The sequence below is a fragment of the Chiloscyllium plagiosum genome, chromosome 5 (genome assembly GCF_004010195.1).
Source record: "Chiloscyllium plagiosum isolate BGI_BamShark_2017 chromosome 5, ASM401019v2, whole genome shotgun sequence".
NCBI lineage: Eukaryota > Metazoa > Chordata > Chondrichthyes > Orectolobiformes > Hemiscylliidae > Chiloscyllium > Chiloscyllium plagiosum.
The window spans coordinates 53,954,513-53,976,048 of NC_057714.1; the positions used below are offsets into that span (position 1 = coordinate 53,954,513).

General features: G+C 39.1%; 1 protein-coding gene across 5 annotated transcripts in view; it reads left to right on the top strand.

The window, feature by feature from the left end:
• Nucleotides 1-21,536, top strand: part of LOC122549908 (tensin-3-like) — a 434,491-nt gene that overhangs the window by 233,782 nt on the left and 179,173 nt on the right. For 2 of the 5 annotated variants that reach the window (XM_043690124.1, XM_043690125.1), the window contains one exon: nt 16,264-16,305. In XM_043690124.1, coding sequence (XP_043546059.1) covers nt 16,264-16,305 — 42 coding nt within the window. Of the gene's footprint in view, nt 1-12,801; nt 12,821-13,254; nt 13,689-15,289; nt 15,395-16,263; nt 16,306-21,536 lie in introns of those variants that run through there. The other 3 variants (XM_043690128.1, XM_043690129.1, XM_043690126.1) reach the window with 3 other exon arrangements.

The window sequence follows — 21,536 nt, forward strand, 5'->3', positions numbered from 1 at the left end:
GGACACAAACTGCTGCACCAAAATAGCTTTCCTGACTGAACAGGATTATAACCCTCTAACAGATAAGCAATGATGAAGCTCTGAATGTGCCCTATCTATTTTGTGTTGGCTTTACTTCATTTTGGGCTGAATGTGCACAAGGCTAGGGTTGGATTTTACCATCCACAATGTGACACTCCTCAGCACAGACCAGCAAGAAGACCACTCTGCTTTGTCTTGCTGGGTTATTTAGAGCACGTCTCCTTCCAAAAATACAACTGTTAAGAAGTGTTGTTCTGTCGGTGCACTCTATTTTAAAGACTGCCTGTTAGACCATTACACATCAGGGATCATTGCCAGCCCACAATCCAAAATTATCACTCTGGGATCTTCTACTGAGAACAAGACTCAAACTGAAAATTGAAATCATCATCCAGCCTGTTCCACACAGGAGTGTCAGGAACCAATTTAAGGGCTCATTTGAATATTGAGCTGGGTTGGTTTTCCGCAGCTGGAGCAGAGTTTACTGGTTAAAAATGTTACATCTGTCTACTGCGTTTTTCTGAGAAACATTTTGCCCTATAAAGCAATTTAGGGGGGAGAAAGGTGAAGTTAAGTTTTGCATTTTACGTACATCCCATCGAAAAAAAAACATTGTCAAAAGCCAGGCTGATAGCAAACCAGCTTCCTTGTGGTGATATGTTGCTGCGTGTGTGATTGCACTATCAGTACTTAGTTCAAACACTTGAGGGTGCTCCTGCAACTGCATGATATTATTAATAGTAGTTTCCTCACTTTGTAACAGCAAGCAAGCAATTGGGACATTTGTGTGAGACAGCTTGTGCCATCCCAAGCTGCTAGAGTTCAGATTCACCATGTCTGTGAGGTGCAGTAATTGATATCTCCAGCCAGTAACTCCTGCAGTAATATTACTGTTTTTATATTGTTGTAACCCCACATGAGCAAAAGGTAAGCACTGAAACATTCAGATAAAATGCCAACTGCTCATTGGTGCAATGTTGGTAAAGTGACCAGAGTAATTTAGAGTGTTTAAGGAGGCCATTGGCAGAATCTGCATGTTTTTGTTTTGTGCAGCAATTCTAAACTAACCTTGCTGCCTTTGTACCTTCCCATGGCCCTGAATATTCTCCTGTTTCATATGTTTATGTAGGTTCCCTTGAAAGATACAGTAGACTCTGACTCAATCCTTGACTTGTTCTTGTACTCATCAGATGAAAGTCAATGATATAAAGGCAGCCAGTTAAGAAACGGTATTAATGATTTAAAAAAGCAGACTTTTGGTTTAAACTGAGAGTCTTTGTGGAATCACTTCTGCTTTGTGAGTATGTAAAATTCCAAAATTGAATAAGAGAGGAAGATTCAGAGGAACCATGACAATAATAATATTGATAATGCAAAAGGGCAAGAATGTTATAGGATCACAGAACTGATACAGCACACAGGAAGCCATTCAGCTCAGCATGTTGTGCTAGCGCTTCAGGGGAGCAATCTATCTATGCCACTCTCCCAATCTTTCCTGTGGCTCTGGACATTCTTCCTTTTCACAAAATGATGCAATTCCATTTTGAAAATCTGTTAAAACTGCCTCCACCATGCTGCCAGGTAGCGCATCCCAAACCCTGAGCACTCACTGTATGAGTAAGTAATTCCTCATTTCACCATTTTTTTTTTTTAGCAATTAACTTTACTCTGTGCCCTCTTGATCTTGATCTTTTCTTGTCCACCGTCATGATTTTAAGATATCTTTATCAAAGTATCCCTCCTTTCTTGAAGAAAAACAGTCCAAACCACTCTATGTAATGAGGGTATGGTGGCAAAGTTATAATATCTCTGGGCTCGTAGTCCAGAATTCCAGCCTTGTGCTACGGTGACATGAGTCCAAATCGAAATTTGAATTCAATTTTAAAAACCTGGAATTAAATATCTAGCCTAATAGTGACCTTGTTAACCACTGTTGATTATTGCAAAGACCCATCTGTTCATTAATGTATTTTAGGATAGGAGATCTGCTGTTCTTACCTGGTCTAGCTTGCATGTGACTCCAGACCCATCTGAATGCTTTGATGCTTAACTGTCCCTCCTAATAGCACCAGCAAGCCAATAATTGCTGGCCCATCCAGCAGTACCCACATTTAAAAATAAACTCATGGCTACATAACCACCACAAATTCTTACCCCTGCAACAATTATTGTGAATCTTTTCACCACTGTTTGAACATTTTCATGTTTCTGTATTGGAGCGAGAGAGAATGGCAAGAGGGCAAAGAAAGTTTGAAACAGTTGTTATGCTTTGTGTGCTGGAGAGAGACTAATGTTCTTTAAAAGAGAAATGGTTATATCTTTGGTTTCCATCCTAATATCTTAAAATTTATCATTTTCTTTTTCCGATAGCTATGTGGTCGTCAGCAGAATCAGTTCTTGCATTTTATCCTAAGCAGACTTGGTTCAGTGAAGGTCATGATGTAAGTTCCAAATTTGTAAAAAAAAATAAATGGGGCCCAGTTAGGCAAAGATGAGATGTAATTGATCATATCTCAGCAATTAACAGCACAAATGATGTTCCTTGTATCACAGTGGAGTTAAGAAATGCTGATAATACCAACCACCATTCAAATGACAGCTCTTGGGGCAGCTCTGCCTCACAGAGCAGTAAAGAGGACCAGGCCCAAAAAACAATTTTTGAAATGTCTGAATTTTATCATAACATTCATTTCATTCTGTGGCTGCTTTCATATTTAGTTCATGCATTATTATTGTGGTATCTTAGAATGATTTCCATAATTCATTTTATTTGTATCTGGATATTGGTTGTGCTAACTCAAATAATGAATTCTCTTCAAATCGATGTGTTGATACTTTTCAGATGAATCATCCAATCAAATCAAAGCGTAATGGCAAAGTCACAATCATAACTGATGATTACAGTGACTTCTCCAGCTAATAATAGGATGGCTGTGAAAGGAAAAATTGCTGTTAGTAATGACTTCCTGCCCACATCAATGGTTCCCATGAAATTGATTTCTTTTGCCCTATCATCATTGCCCTTCATCTTGGAATGGTGCATGGCCTTGGCTGTCAATAGTCCAGATGGCAAACTACAACACTGCTGAGAAAAACATGCTCTTAGCTTTTGGACAGTGGATAAAATTACAGAACACAATATTTCATGAAACTAAGCTGATTTAGAATTCCTTAACTAGCAAGCATTCCAAATAGTTGGATGTAATTAGCCATATGATTTCAGATCACCTTTACAATAGTTTTCTTTTGGAAAATGGCTGAACTGAAAGTTTAGTTCCAGCTTAGTGATGGGGAGTAATGACATATTCAAAGCAATAGAATGGATTCACTAAATGCGCACTATTTGTCAATAGGACACAAAAGTGTGGCTAGTACCATATCGTATAACTAATGCTTGTATGTAAAAATGTAACTGCTATTATTTTTAATTCAGGGCTGGCTTGACATAATTGTATGCTACAAAAGGATGCAAGTATTTTTGGACCTTGTGGGGTGAAGTTTAATCATTGCGAAAATTGGACATGGAAATCGCAGTATGCATGTTGATTGCAATGCCGAAAGCATGTACTCTTCGTGTTGCCTGCTGTTCAAAAACAATTTGCCATCCAGCTAGCAGAAGCTATATTGCATATTTGGACCCTGCTCTGGTGAAAAGGCATTATCATGAGTGGCACAATTTGAAGTTAACCTGCCCCTTTTATGGGGCTGTGGGCCTAGTGCTAGACAGTGGGACTACTGTGGATTTTGTGTAGCTTTGGTAGTACAGACTTGAGGACTGAAGGGCCTTTTCTTTACTGTATGATTTGAGGTGAATTGTGTGCTGGCAGTTCTGCAGAAGTGAATCTGACCTGCAAAACATTGAACAAGCTAGGAGAGTGTGGAGTCCAACATTCCTCAGTGCTGTCCTGGAGGTCATAGTGCAGCGGTGGGAGGGAATGAAAGGTTTTATATTTGTAGGGGCCAGGAAGCCCTCAGAAGCCAGTGGAGGTAATGGAATGTCAATAACAGGCACTGAGCCCTGAAGCCTCGGATGTGAAGTGGCAAGAGGTTCTATGACTTTGCACTTTTAAATGCAAGGTATTAGCCTCTGGCAGTCTTCAATTCACCACATCCTCATCCTTCAACTACCAGCCATCCCTGTCATTCATATCAGACATTATGTGCTTCACTGCACCCTCTCACTAGTGCAGTCATTGGTGCAAGCCTCATAGTCACATCTCTACAGCGTTCAAATGAGATGGCCATATCAGTCAGACAGGTTGCTCAACACTTTGTCATGTATCCTCCTTTCTCACAGGAAAAGGTGGCGCACATCCAGAGGCCATAGAAGCTAGCCAGCAGAGATTAAGCACAAGTGCAGATCCTGATTGCCATGAAGGCGATTGTGTTGGTCACTGTTTATATACCTACTGCTAAGGCTGTGCTTAAGGAAAGGGCTGAAACCAGTCATAGTATTCTCATACCTTATTCTTCTGTTTGTGTTTCAATTCCCCATCAAACCACAATCCCTTCTAATTTCCAAGCTGCAGATGGTAGGCACAAACACATTGGATTTCCCCCTCCTTACCCTTCAGCCTTGACTTCATTATTTTCTCCTTTCAGATACAAAGGAGTTATCAGTTACCCAAGCAATGCAGGAGCAGTGAGGGGCCAGTGATTGTGAAGAAGGCCCACACTCTCAGCCACAGCATACATACATACATGCGCTGTGCAGTTTAGCATAGAGCCCAGAGAAAACAAAATCTGCATGTAGGAGGATATTGGGCATCAGTGACCTGCAGCCAGGGCTGTGGGCAAGGACAGTGCAGTGCCAGCTTGCAGGAGAGTAACATTGCATCTGAGTTTTGTTGTTGTGCATTCAGTTGAAGTGTACCACTGGAAAAGCCCGTAGGTCAGGCAGCATCTGCAGAATAGGAGAGTCAATGTTTCGGGCATAAGCCCTTCACCAGGAAGCGGAAGGAGGCTGAGAGATAAATGGGAGGGAGGGGGTGGGGCTGGGGTGAAGGTAGCTGGGAAGGTGATAGGTCGACATAGGTAGGGGGTGATGGTGATAGGTTGGACAGGGTGGAGCGATTAGGTGGGAAGGAAGATGGAAAGGTAGTACAGTTCAAGCGGGCAGTGATGAGTTGAAGGGTTGGATTGAGGATGAGGTGGGGGAGGGGAGTTGAGGAAACTGGTGAAGTCAGTGTTGGTGCCATGTGATTGGTGAGTCCCCTATCAGTCATCCCATTTTCCTTCCACATTCCTGATGGAGAGCTTATGCCTGAAATGTCGACTCTCCTGCTCCTCTGACGCTGCCTAATCTGCTGTGCTTTTTCAGCGTCCCCCTTTTCAACTCTGATTCTCCAGCATCTGCAGTCCTCACTATCTCTTTATTGCCCATTCAGGTAAGCTTTTCATTGGGTGGATTACAGAAGCATGATATGGGTATGTACCACAAAATCCTTTGTGCATTAGGAAGCCTGCCACCATGCCTGTTATGAAGAACAATGGGGAAGTTCAGTATAAACTTGACACAAGACCTTGTGTGCACCATTGAGTTATTCCTTTCCAGCACATTTGTGAACCCAACCATGAAGAATTGTTCGGCTGATAGCTCCGCTTCCATAACAACACAAGCTACTTTCAACTGAAGTCAAGAGTATTAGAATGAAACATCTGACAACTGCCATTATGGCTATGGATTAAAGTGTGCAAAAGCTCTTTTAGGGTGTTGCAGTGTCCAGTCATTTGTATTTTTAACATGTTGTTTGGAAAGTGAAGCGGTGTTGGCTTTGTGGAGTATGAATCTGCTGTTCTTTGTTAGAAAGTGCTCACTCCTGGCAAAGGGATGATAAGGTGTGGGACTACAATAAAAGTGGAATTGGTTTTACAGTTACAGGAAGCTAAACAGAAACAGGGATAGGTCATGTAGTTGTTTGAGCCATGTTCTTCATTTGAGAAAAATGATGGCTGACCTTTCAGAGGTCTATCTTCCTGTACTATCCATTGATTCCCTCAGTGTTCAAAAATCTAATAATCCCAGTCTTGAAGGTACTTGATGACTGAGCATCCACAGCTTTTGGTGCTGGAGAGTCCCAGAGACATACGATCCTTTGAGCAAAGAATGCTTGCCTCATCATTCCTGATTCCTGTATTCCTGATGAAGGGCTTTTGCTTGAAACGTCGCTTTTCCTGCTCCTTGGATGCTGCCTGAACTGCTGTACTTTTCCAGCACCATTTTATTCCAGAATCTGGTTTCCAGCATCTGCTGTCATTGTTTTTACCTCATCATAATCCTTGAATACTGACACTTTATTTTGGGACCGAGTTCTGGGCTCCTCAGTTGGTGGAAATATCTTCTGAGAGTGTCCACTATTAAACTCGCTAATACTTTTATATTTATATATGTATACTAAACAGACCTCTTATTTGCTAAAATCTGGGTTGTAGGCATAGTTTACTCAATTGTTCCTCACAGGGCAATCCCCGATCCCCTCATGACTGCAGTCTGTTGAATGAAGATTTGCTATATTCTCTCTGAAGCAAGTGTACACTTTAGAAAGGAGATCCATACTGTACACAGTTGTTCAGGTCAACGTACCTTCTCGTTTGAGTATCTAATTTGTTTAAATGTATGGGTCCTTTAACCTTTTCCATGAGTTTGTGCAAGTAAGACAAATTAAGCCAATATGCATAGGCCTGTGCAGAAAATGTCCAGTTGCGGTTTTGTGGGAATATTTCTCCAGGTCTGATCTCACCAAGGATTTATACAATTCCAATAAGTTTTTTTTGTGCCTGTTCTCCAATCCCTTGTAGGTAAAGATAAGTATGATAACGTTTTCATAACTACCGATAGCTGTCTGTTAATGTTCTATGATTCATGTATAGAGACTCTCAAAATTTTGGAACACCAACATTTCCCATTCTCTGATTATTTAAACAGTATTTTTCATTGTGAGTTTTCACCCCAAAGTGGATAGCTTTCACAGTTGTCTACGTCATATTCCATCTTCCACATTCTTGCCACTCAACGATGGGTCTAAATGCTGCTTAAAACCTGCTAAAATTCTCTAGTTTGTCCAGTCCAGAGACAGATTTCCTATTGCCAGCACAAACGTAAAGATTCTTTTGACAATTGAATGGTGGGTCACCGATGCAATTTATTGGTGTCTTGAGGCATAATGAATAGACACAAGTCTGTTGTGATGTGGCAGCTACATTTTTAATACTTTACCATTCATTAGCTTTTGAAAGGAGAGAAGCAATGAGGGAAACAACATGTGGAACATTAGCCTCTTTTTTTTTTCAACTTACATGTTTTACAGCTGATCCATTTATTTCTGCAATCACCGAAGAGGAAAAAAGTTAAATTTGGATTTTTTCCAATAATTTATGAATAAGTAATATTTGGTGATGACTTAGTTGCTAACGCACTATTTGTTGCCATCATTGCGCTGAGCATCAGTCATGTGAGTTCCAAAATATATGATTATGAAGAAAAAGAATCAAATGATCACACTCAGCTGATTTGTGACGCCTAGAAGAGGTACTTACTGGCATTTTTGGGTTGAGCTCAATATTGTAACATCCTCTTACTGAAATTGTGTTATGACCCTGAGTTCATCTTGCAGTAAATGCACGTTGCTAACTGCACAAGTTTTCTCTTAGGGAAACCCATGATTTTTAAGTATCATAATTAGGAGCAGTCGTATGTCATATGTTTCAGGAACGTTGTAGCTTATTCTTTATTTTGACACCATTTTCTCCCTGATCCCTGTTTCTCTTAGTTTACTTAGGACCCAAAAATCTACCAGTCTCAGCATTGAAAGCACTCATTGACTGAGTTTCCCCGAACTTTCAGGTAAATTCTACATTCCCAAGATTCTAAATATTTACCATTGCATAGGCATACAATAAAGAATCTTTCTTTGGATTGACGTCCCTGCTGTTTCACATCGAATTACCAAATATGTGCTTAATGATCGAATGCCATTGTATGAACTATTAATTAGTTCTCAATTTTTAAAAAATGTACCCCTCTCGATTACTGATTTAGTAATAGGAGAAACAAAATGAGCAAGAAGTTGTGGGGTGGCCTTATGAACAAGTGGAAAACCCAGGGTTTGTATTTACTGTGGGTACACTAAATATGCCTTTTCTAGTATTTCACGAACTCATTGCATGGAATTTGTGTTAATAAGAGTGAAAGTGTCAGCATTCAGCATTATTACTGTGCAAGTCAGTGTCTGGGATTAGATTTTCCTGTCCTGATGGCAGGAAAGTGTACATCAGGCACGGAAGATCCAGTTGTGGACTCCATTCCCATTGTCTGCTGTTTTCATGAGTGCCCCGTATGGTGAACTTGCAGAACGCAGTGCCAGTGACTGCAATGCAGGAATGGTGATTTCAGAAACCCCTGCAGTTAACATGGAGTTAGGGTGGCTTCAGAAGACTCCTGAAGACATTATGTATCATAACAAGTTAGAAGAATGGGTATCCATAGGGGACGTCTATGCTGAACTCAAGAATCTTTTAACAAATAGGTTTCAAAATTGCTAACTTCACTTCATTATTAAATGCTATAAGATAATTTATATTTTAATGCAATTATTGACCTTCATTCTAAGAAGTTAAGTCACCTTTAAATTGAGCATGATTATGTCAGTGTTCACATGTATTGTAACATTCAACCACTGGATAAAGAGCTTTGTCTTACTGAATTGTATTTGCGTTCAGATTTTATTGCATCACATAGACCCTTTGCTTTGATCTTTACATTATTTATGCAGCCATCAGTTCAACTTTTGATGCAGCAAGACAGAGCATCGTCCATTCCAGGTTTCATCTATTCACCTCAATAAGTTTTGTCGACACAGTTGTGCACTGAAATCTCCTTAAAATGCTTGGCTGAGCTCCAAAACTCTGCAATGATTCAGCTCAGCAGCGATTGTTCACATAAATGTCAAGTGGACTGTCAGTCTTATTTTGTATTGATCGTTTTATGAATTCCTGAACAAATTTTTACTATAAAATGGTTTTTGAATGAATATTTTTATTTTGACAGCATGACTGCATTTTTTTCAAATTATTTGAATGGCTGTGCTAGTTCGACAATTTTCTGAGCTGAAAGAATTTGGGTTTTTTTCAAGTGGAGTTTGAATTAACAATTTGTTTGTTTTGAAAGCTTTAAGAGAATTGAAATGACTTCCCAAAGTTGTTATAGGGTTCATGGTTTTGGTGAGTGGTAGATGCTGGGATGGGGCAGGAAATGTTTGGGGAAGTCAAGGGTAGTGGGTGTTCAGGCAGGAGGGAGTTGTGTAGGCCAGGATGCACATGCACATGTTCATGCACATAATAGGGCTGATATCCCAGCAAATGGAAGTGGAACACACCAGAGCACCTGGAGAGTGTTATCCATGAGGCCATGCTTCTCCACAGGGCATGTAGTTTCAGTCATGGCAGAACTAATTAATAGAAATCAGTGATTTGACAAATTTCATCTAATTGCACACTATTTATGCTGGAAAAATACAATGAAAACATGTAAGCCTAACAGAACCTTTAATGGCAATCTAGAAGGGAATGATGATGTGGTGGGAATATCACTGGAATCATAATCTGGAGGCCCTGACCAATACCTTGGAATGAGTGGGCAAATGTAACATCATGTGCTCAGGATCTCAGAAAAACAAATTTAAATCAATACATTAAAAGAGTCGATTAAGGATTACAAGTTGCGAATACTTTTTAAATGATGCATACAAGCTGCTTCCTTAATAACTAGACATTTGGATACAAAAGAAATATCATTATTCTGAGCTTATTAAAAAGCGTATTGTTCAGCTCATGATTGAATGTGATGTCCAAGTTTTCAACATCACTCTTTGAGAATGATCACAAAATGAATGATGCCAAGTTAAGCATAGGGGATTTCAGTTTGATGGAAAGATGAGAGAAGTTAGTTTCCCTCAGAGCGGAGGAGGTTAAGGGAAGATTTCTTAGTGCGTAATATTGATGTGTTTTTGAGAGTATCCTTAAGTAGAATCAGCTTCCACTGGCACAAAGAATGGTAACCATATGACAGACCTAAGGCGATTGTTAAAAGAACTAGAGGTGGCATGTGAAAACATTTTTAAGGCAAAGTTGTTGTGATTTGGATTGCATTTCCTGAACATGAGAGAGAAGCAAATTCAACTGTGGCTTGGAAAATAGGCATGGAGAACTAAATGGCTTCCTTCTGTACTGTATATTCTGTGTAACTTTATTAATAAGCCCTCATGCCTCTGGAGGAGTAAAATAGTTTAGGTGTCCATGGGCATAAAGTAGTGCAGAAATAATTGGAACGGGAAATGGAATGTTAGCCTTTTATCTCAATAGAGTTGAGATCTGCAAGTGAAGTATTGAGGCTCAATTTTGTAGAGCCTTGAATAGACTCCATCTGGATTATTGCATTCGCTTTGGGCATGAATCCTCTGCAAAGATGCATTGCTGGATCTCCAGCATTGTAATATTTGTTTGAGTCGAGTACATTGTGATGAGGTGCTTAACATGAGAATGATTTGGTTGGGTAGATGCGGAGAAACAAGAGTAAGGGCGACAGTGAGCTCGGAGCTAGCTCATTAAAACAGTGAAATTGAGAAATACTTCTTTAAATTTAGGATTGTGAAAATCTGAACTCACTTCCTCAAAAGGAATTTAAAATTTTTATGATGACAATTGCAAGTTTTTTGTTTGAAACTGATTGAGGTGACATAGCTTGTTTGTGACTAAATGCAATTGAAGTACAGACTGGTGATATTCTGAGCACAATATATTTTTGTAGCATCAATACATTTACAGTTCAAATTTGTGATGGTATTCATCTGACACACTGAGCTATCCTCATGCAACAATAGAAAGTACAGTCTCACTGGAGTTTCTTCATCACTCATTTGCAGAAACATCATTTGAAACAATTGCTTGCAGTCATAAATAAAAAAAACAACTTGCTAAATGTGATCATCTGACCTGTTGTTTTACAACACTGAAATTGTTATGATTGTTTCTTTTAACTGTTTCAATTAAAGTGAAAAATAGTTTTCTACTGCAAAAAGTAAATTTAATCCTACATAGTTTAGGAAAATACTTCAATTTAAAATAATGAAAAAAGTCTTCCAGTCTCCAGATCTAATGAACGGGTGGTAAGTTTAAAAGGGAACATTTACAACCTCACTCGCTAAGTAAAAAAACTGATGAGTTAAGATTGGAGAGTGAGCTCACTAGGTCGAGTTTGAGTGTCTAGGTCGAGAGTGTGGTGCTGGAAAAGCACAGCAGGTCAGGCAGCATCAGAGGAGCAGGAGGATTCACGTTTCAGACATAAGCCCTTCATCATTTGGGATTATGCCCGAAATGTCGATTCTCCTGCTCCTCGGATGCTGCCTGACCTGTGCTTTTCCAGCACCATACCTCAACTCTGAGCTCCAGCATCTGCAGTCGTCACTTTCTCCTGCGTTTGAGTGTCTGTAAAGGATATTGCTGGGTAAAGGGTTGAATCCTTTTTTTTTGTGTCATGATCTCTCTGAATTGTTATATATATAAAAAACTTTTTCAGTGTAATAACCTTCTTTTTGTTAAGTAGTGCATTAGAATATGAGAATGAGGAGCAGGAGTAGACAATTCAGTCCCACAAGCCCCCTCCAGCATTTAACTTAATCATGACCATTCTCATCTCAGGCTCGACTCCACTTTCCTGCCCTCTCTCCATAACCCTTTAATCCATAGTTAAATAAAAATCTGTTTGTCTCCTCTTTAAATGTATTCAGTGTCCCAACAGCCACAACACTCTGATGCTGTGAATTCCACCACTTCATAACTGTTGGGGTGGAGCAATTCCTTTCTTACTCTGTTTGTCTTTTAGAATGTTAATGATTGAACACAAGGCACTGCTGTTAAGTTTTCACATCTACAATCTTTCTTTCGAAAATCAGACCATAAATTGTGAATTCTCCCAAATGTTTATTGACCTCATGGTGACAGAAGCATGGTTCAATCTTACTTTTTTGCCAAAAAAGTTTTGAGAACCAATCAAATGTGATTAGGCCCTTAATGGCATTAATAGCTGAACTTAACTTGGTGGTGGGTCAGGAAACAAATCACAAATCTTTCCAACCCGGACTTCATCGGAGCAAACATGGGAGTGTGGCTGGTCCCATTCTCCTTGGTTAAATGCTCCTCAACTGTTGATTAAATGCTTTGGTGGGAAGGCACTAAATTTCAGCCAACAATTTTTTTTTGCAGAAAATTGGTTTGGAAAAGTCAGCATGCCTTTCAAATGGTGCTGTGGGATCTTTATTGTCCAGGGAGCAGCCAAAGATTTAACGCTTCATTTAATAGATGGAAAAACCATTCTAGCATGAGGAAACAGATGTTCTCAAATTTCTTCACTGTCCTTTTCCCATTGGAATCTGCGTGTAAGCCCAGAAGCACATTTTGGGATCAAAGTTGTTCACTAATCGTGTGTGCAGATAGCTGGTTAGTTGAAATGCAAGATAACTGTTGTTTATGAAAATGCACCCCAGCTTCCAGGAAAGGAGGCAAATTATTGTCCACTTGTATGGTGACGCAATGTTCCAACTGTTGGGGTTTAAAAAGAGTCATAAGAATTTTGATATTTCACAATTGCATAAAAAGGAACTGTCAGGGTCATATGATAGGCAGCAAGGGCACTGGCTAAGTAAATGATAAGACTGTTTTTAATATCAGTGTATGTTGTTGGAAGGAGCCTTTCTGGAAAGGAAATCAACTGGAATTTACAAGGGCCCCTTTGAACTGATTTAAGGTATGTTTTATGTAGAAAAATGCGTTAATCTGCTTTCTGAGAGCTGAAGATGTGTGCAGCACTATCAGTTCAAGGTGTGAAATTTCACCCTGGGCAAATGTATCACGATTAGTCACAGTCAATAATTGTTAAAAATCACACAACACCAGGTTATTGTCCAACAGGTTTAATTGGAAACACTAGCTTTCGGAGTGCTAGTGCTTCCAATTAAACAGGTTGGACTATAACTTGGTGTTGTGTGATTTTTAACTTTGTACATCCCAGTTCAACACCAGCACCTCCAAATCACAGTGACTATTGTCTTCTAAAATATGTTGAAGCAGTCAGAGACAGAGATAAAGAACAACTGAGAGCAGCAGTAGAATTTATGTGGAATCTTCGTTAATGTAAAATGGATGGAAGTTTTATATTTGCATGCCCAAAGTTCAGAGATTGGAATGTTTTTATAGTGACTGGTTAAAATCATTCACAGTCCAGATTCCAGGCTTTTTTCTTTTTTTCAAAAACTCATTGCCCTTGGATTTCATATGCATGTCAAAGATCAGGGACATAAAGAGCAGTCACCACCCAGAGACCTGTATAACAAGGGTCATGACTGTTCAGTGCTGGTGTAAAATGAATGTAGTTTGGGCCACTTTTAGGGACCATAGTGCTGTGTTCAAGAAGTGGCTGAAAGAAATTAGGTTGGAACAGGGCAGGAAGTTGGTCTGTGTCCATTTGGAGTTCTTTAGAGTTCTAAGAAGACAATCAGTACTTTGTTTAAAAGAAAATGTTAAGCATCTGTATGGAGCCAGGAGGAGCTTTGTTTGGAAAAAAGATCTCCAAGCCGAAGGCTTTATGAGGGACTTGGCCCTTGAGTATTTTGAAGGTAACTATTTCTTCACTTCAGTTTTAAATACCAAACTCTCCCTGTTGTGATGAGCTGTTCAAAGTGAATGACTGGAACAGAGTAAGGGAGAAAGACAGTAGACTTTAGTTTGATGAAATATTGTAACTTATGATCTGCTGAAAACTCCCAGACAGTCACGATCACAGCAGAGGGATAACAGACATGTCATATTTATTCCACAAAATGTTTTCTCTCCCCCCCTCCCCCGCCCCCTTCTCCCCCGCCCCCTTCTCCAATGCTTAAGGGCATAAACATTTTCAACCCTTACAACTCTTGCTGTCTAGTGGAAGATGCAGTCAGATGGAGTAGGAGCAAGTACAGAACAGTAAAATTGGCGAAAGAGATATGCCAAGAGAAAACCAGTCAGAACTGGACTTAAAAACTCTGCTTTCTTTCCAATCATGCTGCCAGACCTGTTGAATTTCTCTAGCAATTTCTGTGTGTGTTTTAGATCTCCAGTAGGTGCTGTTTATTCTGTTTTGGCAAAAGAGATACGTTTATCTGACTGATTGTGTGTACTTCAGAATGAATCTCCTGGAGAAGCAGTGTATTCGTTTCAAAGTATTACCTTTTTTTAATACTCATCATTCCCTCTGGGAGGGAGGAGAAAATGGTAGAAAGGAAAGGGAACAGGGATGGTTGAGGAAAGGGAAGGGAGAGTGAGATTAGAGGATGTAGAGAGGTGTTCATTATGGAAAAATGCTGTCAAAGTTGGTTCCTCAGCTGAAATGTTGCTCAGTGTTTGGTTGGGAAAGTTAATGGTCTGTATGCTTCACTCTCTCTATGTGGGTGGAGGTGAATGGGATACGGGGGGTGGTGGCAGTTACTGATGGGACTGGGTGAAAGAACATGGTTTTAAGGCAGCTCATTGTCTGGTGGTAGGTATCTTAATGTTGTCTGTTCTGGCTCAGTATGGTAGATGGTGTGAAGTAGTAGGGTCATGTGTATAGTTGCAGCTTTAGATGAGAAACTTTATCCAGTGGTATGGGTTTATTGGTAAAAGTGTTTTGAGAAAACATTGTTAAACCGATGTGGAATGAGTGAACAGTGTGCAGATTGATATTGCCAGAGAATTGTTAACATAAAGATAACTGACTTTTGGGTAGTCCGAAATGGGCCACAGCTGTAGTCAGTATTGCCGTCTGCAATATTTTCTTTAAATATCCATGATTTTGCAAGCTCACTGTTTGGTGGTAACAAATTCCTAAAGCTCTAAATTATGCAGTGGAATTTGAATGTTTTCCTTGTATTTTAAAGTTGTGAGAGTGAACAACCTGCTCAAGCTTTTCAAAATCTCACTGAGGGAGCTTATTTTTCTTACTATGTATAATTTACATGACCACTTAACAGTGTATTACAGTTCTCGTGGATTAAAATAGTATTGGACAAAACACTTTTTTTTTCTCTTTCCTATCTTTATTACTCAGTCAGAAACCATGACCAGTAGGAACAAGATTTTAATGTCCCTATGCCTGCAGACATATGCACTTTTCTGTGTTTCTATGGAGAAACACAACATTAAAGAGCAAGATTTGCATTAATTTTCCTGCTGCATTTGATCAGTTAATGATCTGGACAAGGTTAAAGCTGAGTGTGGAATTTCTTTAAGAGAACCAACTATTAACTTCAGAATGAAGAGAATTAGAACTCTGACATCAAGTTACATAGTGACCTTTTCAATATCTGTAAGTAACTCATATTTTGTGTATATTATGCATGTAGTAAATTTAAAAAATAAAGACATTTATAATCTTACAGAGAGTGCATGTAAATTTAGTTAAAAAGTGTTGGGATTGATTCAAACAAGGTTACAGCACTGTGATCTTTCATGTTTTAATTGAAAATTATGACAATCCTTTAATCTCAAATGTTTCCTTGTATTATCTTGCATTTTCTTTAAAGTGTAGGATTTTTGTTTTGGTTTTGGTGAGGAAAAGGTACAATGTGCAGCTTCCTGTATTATTTTTAATGGTTGCCATCTGTTGACAATGTGACTGGATAGAGATGAAGCAGGAGATGGCATTGACACTGATATAGAACTTTGCTTGATTATCCACTATTGGAGCAAGGTGGAAGGAAAGAGTTTGACAGGGGAGCCGCTCTGCAGGTAGTTGAGAATCCAAGTTGAGACATGCTTTGGCTTAGTCTTCCCATGAGTTCAGTTAATCTGTAGTCTTGTCATAATAGTTGGGGGCAACCTTTGAACCCTTGTCAGGTCACAGATGTAAGTTCATCATTCAGATTGCTTTCTTCCATTTGTGTTTTCTTCTGAAGCCTCGGGATGTATGTAGAAGTGAGGTGGAACAGGTTCCAGAAATATATTTGCTCTGATCATGTAGGGTTAAAACTGCATAGTGGTGAGGATTATTCATTATCTGTTACACATGACTATGATGTAAGCCTATGAGAAGGTCCTAGTGTGGGTGCTAATTGAAGTAAAAAGCTTTGTCTTTTGATAGTGACATTGTAAAACAGTGACTCAGTTCAAAGGTAAAATCATATTTTATGAAATAACTAAATTTCAACAGTAACTTCCTTTCTGTTTTGTTCACAGCCTGATAACTCGGATACACTTGTAAGCCATGTCACCAGTCCGGTAGGTAACGTTTGATTTCATGATTAATTCAGAATTGATTTGATCAGCAAAAAAAAACAAGTTCTGTTTGTGTCTCCAGGACTAACAGCATTTGTTCATTTTTAAAGAATCTGTATGGTTAACAAAAGACTTGTAATGTTCTGGCATTATTTTGTAAAATTGTCTTTAGTTGAGTATTCCGCTTCATTCCTTGAAATGTTTGGTGTGAAATGATGGAATTTGAATCCACATTTAACCATATTTTAGATTGACCTCTTCATGGTCCTGTTTTTCTTCACTAATGGTTGTTGCTCTATTACAAAGTTGCCAGCTTCATATCATTTGAACAACTTGAAATGCATCCTAATGCTCTGGGACCTGGGCACAGCACTGTTTTAAGCAAATACTCCTTTGTATTTATCAGGGCTTGTCTTGAAAAGGGTTATTGCTTGGGAAATCATAATGGAGTTACATTTCTTCTGAAAAATGGCAGATTCTACGATCAGTTGAGGTTAATTGCTGCAAGAAATTTCAGTGGATTGGCAGGTGCTTCAAAGTCTCTGTCTCTGACACAAAGAAGTGCCAAGTTACCAAACAGAAGAACAACCACAGCAAATAACCATTGTTTTTCAAATTAAGATTGCATTCTATATGGTATCTCGAGGCTGCAAACCTGGAAGAGGAGTTTCCTGGAGAAACGATTTCCTTAATATTTGACAGATTCAAAACACAGCCATTTAATATAATGTTAATATAATGCATTTTAAGAGTTCTGGAATTTCAGTTCCATGTGTGGGTTGGCATCCTTTATTATCTGCCTCAGTAACTTCACTTTTGGATATTCCTCCCAGTTGTTCTCCATCCAAATAGTGGATACTTCATCATAATTCTTGATAGTATTTTTTTCCGTTTTGTGGAGGAGGGGGTTTAAAGGCCTGGGTGGCACTGTAAATTTTAGCATTACAGCCCAAGGGGGATGAGGATGTTGCCTTTTTGCTAGCATTTGGGGTCCACTTGGACAAACTCAATGCAGTTCTGTAATGGCAACATCTCGTAGTTCAAGGGTTCAATTAACCCGAGATCAAATGTGCATGACCACTGAGGAAACGTGGTGATAGTATAGGAAATGGAATAATCAGTTTTTGCAGCTAAAATTGCTTTCATGCATCTGATAACACAGCAAATTGTTGAGTTAAGCTGGAGAGAGTCCTCCTGTCAACGATGTATCTGCTTAACTTGATGTAGGTGCATTTACTTCAAGTAGGAAGTTGTTCCCTTCTGTGATGGATACATTTTAGTGAGCAGGAAAATTTTGCATGGATGTAAAATTGCTCACTGAAAGTTACTGTTAAACCATTGTCTATTTATTCAAATTATTGCATTTTAATTATGCATTGCAGAACATCAACTAGAACATAGAACAGTACAGCACAGGAGCAGGCCCTTCAGCCCACCATCTCTGTGCTGACCATGATGTCATTTGAAACTAGTCCCATTTGCCTGCACATGGTCCACATGGCCTGTTCATTTCTGTCTATATACTTCTTAAACTGTTACACATCATTGTAGTTTTGTTCTGATAAAATAATATGGATTCAAAATTGATCAAACATGGTTTCCACCACTTAGATGGTCCTTGCTTATGTCAGAAGTCTGTCAATTATCAGCAAGCCAGAGACATCAATTACAAAGCTGCTGCTTAAACCATGTTAGGCACACCAAATATTTCGGGCTGTTCAAGCAGCTGTTGGCAGTCTGTAATTTGTATGTCATTATATTACTCCCTACTTGCAAGCAGGAATTTTGTTTTGAGAATTCCTCAATTAACTTTGCTTCACAGATAAAAATGTCTCAAACTTTTACAAGAACAAAATTACTTTTAACAAGCCTCCTGGACTCTCGCCACTGCTACAAACCCTTCTTTTCAGCTTGTTGAGTCTGAGACCGTGCTTTGTTTTAAAATAAAAATAATATACTTAGATCCTTTTTCAAAATCTCTGTCTTCTCGAAGCAACTGTCTGCTGTTTTTTGTGATTTTCTTCATCGGTTACAGTTAAATTTTATTTTGATGTATTTTTTGACATTCAGTGCAATAGCATTGGATTCTGTGATGTGTTAGAAAGCATCTTTTCTCCCATCTTTCTTGTACAAGCAATTCACCTTTTTAAATTGGTGAATGTTCCTGTCAGTGATCATTTGTCTTTAGTCATGTTTTCACCTACTTTGCATAAACATATACTTGTCAGTAAAACAGACATCAAGAGTGGGAATCCCAGCTGATTACTTAACCACCCCACCCCCTTCCCCACCTCAACCATCATTGCCGAGGAGCAAGTGAATTTTTATTTCCATTGTTTTGAAGTTAACCATCTATTGTAGTTGGTATTCCAAAGCATTTTTACAGGGAAACTTGAAAACAAAATGTGAGTTAATCATCTCGAGGCTTTTCTCAGTCCAGATGTGCTTTTTACCCATCCCTATTTTTGGGCAAAAAATATTTTAAAATATCATAACCATATTCTAGACTTGACAAACAAATACAGCAGTGAAAGCTGAATGAAAATATACAAGCGCCGGATAATGTAATTACCCAAGAAAAGAGCAATGCAAATTGTCATCAAGTTTTGAAGTCTTTGAGAGGTTTACCTTGGGACAAACCAATTGACTTTATGTTTACCATCTTCAACATTCACTCTCTCTAATACTGATGCACAATGCAGTTGTATGTACCATTTACAAGGTGCACTGGTGCAGTTCACCAGGATGCCTCTGACAGCACCTTCTAAACCTATGGTCTGTCATCATCTTGGACGAGAATAGTTGATTCATGGAAATACCACCACCTGCAAGCTCCTCTCCAAGCCACACAACAGTCTGACTTGGAGTAATATTAGCATTCCCTCACTACTACTGGGACAAAATCCTTCCTAACAGCATTGTAGTTGTACTTGCATCCCATGGACTTGAAAAATTCAAGAAGGCAGCTCACCACCTCCTTCTCTAGGGCAGTTGGGGATAGATAACAAATCCTGGCCTGGAGAGAGAGGGTATGAATGAGTAAATGGTGAAAGAAAAGATAAGAGAGAAGTTAGGGCGAAGGAATAAAAAATAGTGGAGAAATGAACAAAATGAAAATTGGGTTTAATATTTCAATGGTTATTTTTGAATCTTTAAAGCATTAAAAACTGTCAAAAGTAAAAGCATTAATTTAGAAGAGAGAGAAGTGAGGGGGCTTTAGTGGAAAGTTGGCATGAGACAGAACAAAATACATTCTCACCAATAAAAGTTCCAGGAGGTAAATGGAAAAAAAAGAGGAATGTTGGCCTTCGTAAGCCAGACATGACTTCAGCCACAGAAAGTTTTATTGATTTTAGTGCTCAGATCGAGCCTGTCTAAGTAGAATGAATGACAAATTTTGTACTTACCATTCAGTCCAAAATAAATGAAAATTGAGAAAGTGAGTTTTGTAGGAGTAGTTATTGAATTGAGGTGATAGAGTGCAATCTCAAAAGGTAACCTGGGAATAAACTTGCACATTTCAGTTTGTAGACTAGGATTTAATAAATGCTTAGAAAAACATTGGCTAATCAATAAAAATGGTATGGACCATAGAATTGTTTGAACAGCATGAATTTCAAGCTGGTTAAATTGAGTCGGGATAAAGCGTTTGGTAAATGATCTCTGGGTCCCAAATTTGTCGCTGACTTAAAAAGGGTGGAATGATGCCATCATATTGGGGACTGCCAGAAAATTGTGCATTGACCGACATATCTTACCTGTGGTGGAAGACCAGTTGAACTTCTAAATCATGCTTTGCCTTATATAGGAGCATACAAAGGTAGTGTGGAGAAGTCACTGACCCCCTTAACCTTTGCAAAGTCCATCACTCCCACCTTTCTTGTAAAGTCATAGAGATCTAGGGGACAAAAAAAGGCCTTTGATCAACTGTGCCCACACCGGTCAAAAAAATAGCCACCTCACTATTCTAATCCCATTTTTCAGAATTGGCCTGCAGCTTTGTTTGCCTTTTGTTTGGGAAAGTGAGAGGAAACAGTGTATCTGCTTTAGGCCATGAGCACAACAAACTGAGAGCTGTGACTAATGTTAAAAAAAGCTTGACACTTAAGAGTTAAGCATGAGGCAACCATCATAGCTTCAGGCAATATGATGGTGCCCTGATGCTGGACTCAAATTTTTGACTTTGCAGGTGTCAGAGTTTAGACACTGAGAGAACCAGAATCATCTGATGCACTGCTCCACTGCTCTGTAAAGTTTGGGAGGGAAATTTGGTCCTTTGGTATCTCTAGACCTTCACTATGTAAGGGCTCCACCATCCGTCTTTCCTTCTATCAGCCTATGTAGCTCTCTGGTACCTTCCTAACTTGTACCACTGCTTGTCATGTCACCGTGCCAAAGGTGAAATAATTAGAAATTTCACTCTTCGCCAGTGGTGGGAAGACCAGCATTTGGCAACCTCCCTGAAGAAGAGTTCAGCTTAGAAAACACAAGTCAAATGCATAGTCAATAATCATTAAAATTATCTTTAGTAAATAAATTACAAATGTTGGAGGTGAATGTGTTATCAAACAGAAGTTCTCAGAATGCTCTCTAATTATCAATGCAGTGACTCCTCCTTAAGGCACAGTTTACCAAGCTGTTCTGCTTAAGAATTTAGGAAATGAGTTATTTTCAGAGAACAGTTTCAATACTTAATAAATGCAGTACAAAAGACTAGTATCCAACCCAATTTAACACTGACCTGATCACTTGACCAAGTTGAACATCGCAGTCTCATTGCATTTAAGACACACAGTACTCTGACCAATAAAGGAAAGCATACCAAACATCACCTTCACAATCCTAACTTCCTGTGACTCGACTTCCAAGGAGCTATGAACCTGCACTCCAAGGTCTCTTTGCTCAGCAACACTCCCTAGGACCTTACCATTAAGTGTATAAGTCCTGCTAAGATTTGCTTTCCCAAAATGCAGCAAGTATCTAAATTAAAGTCCATCTGCCACTCCTCAGCCCATTATCTCATCTAATCAAGATCCCATTGTAATCTGAGATAACCTTCTTTGCTGTCCACTACACATCCAATTTTGGTGTCATCTGCAAACTTACTAACTATACCGCTTAAGCTCACATCCAAACCATTTATACAAATGACGAAAAGTAGTTGACCCAGCACTGATCTTTGTGGCACTCCACTGGTCATGGGCCCCCAGTCTGAAAAACAACCCTCCACCACC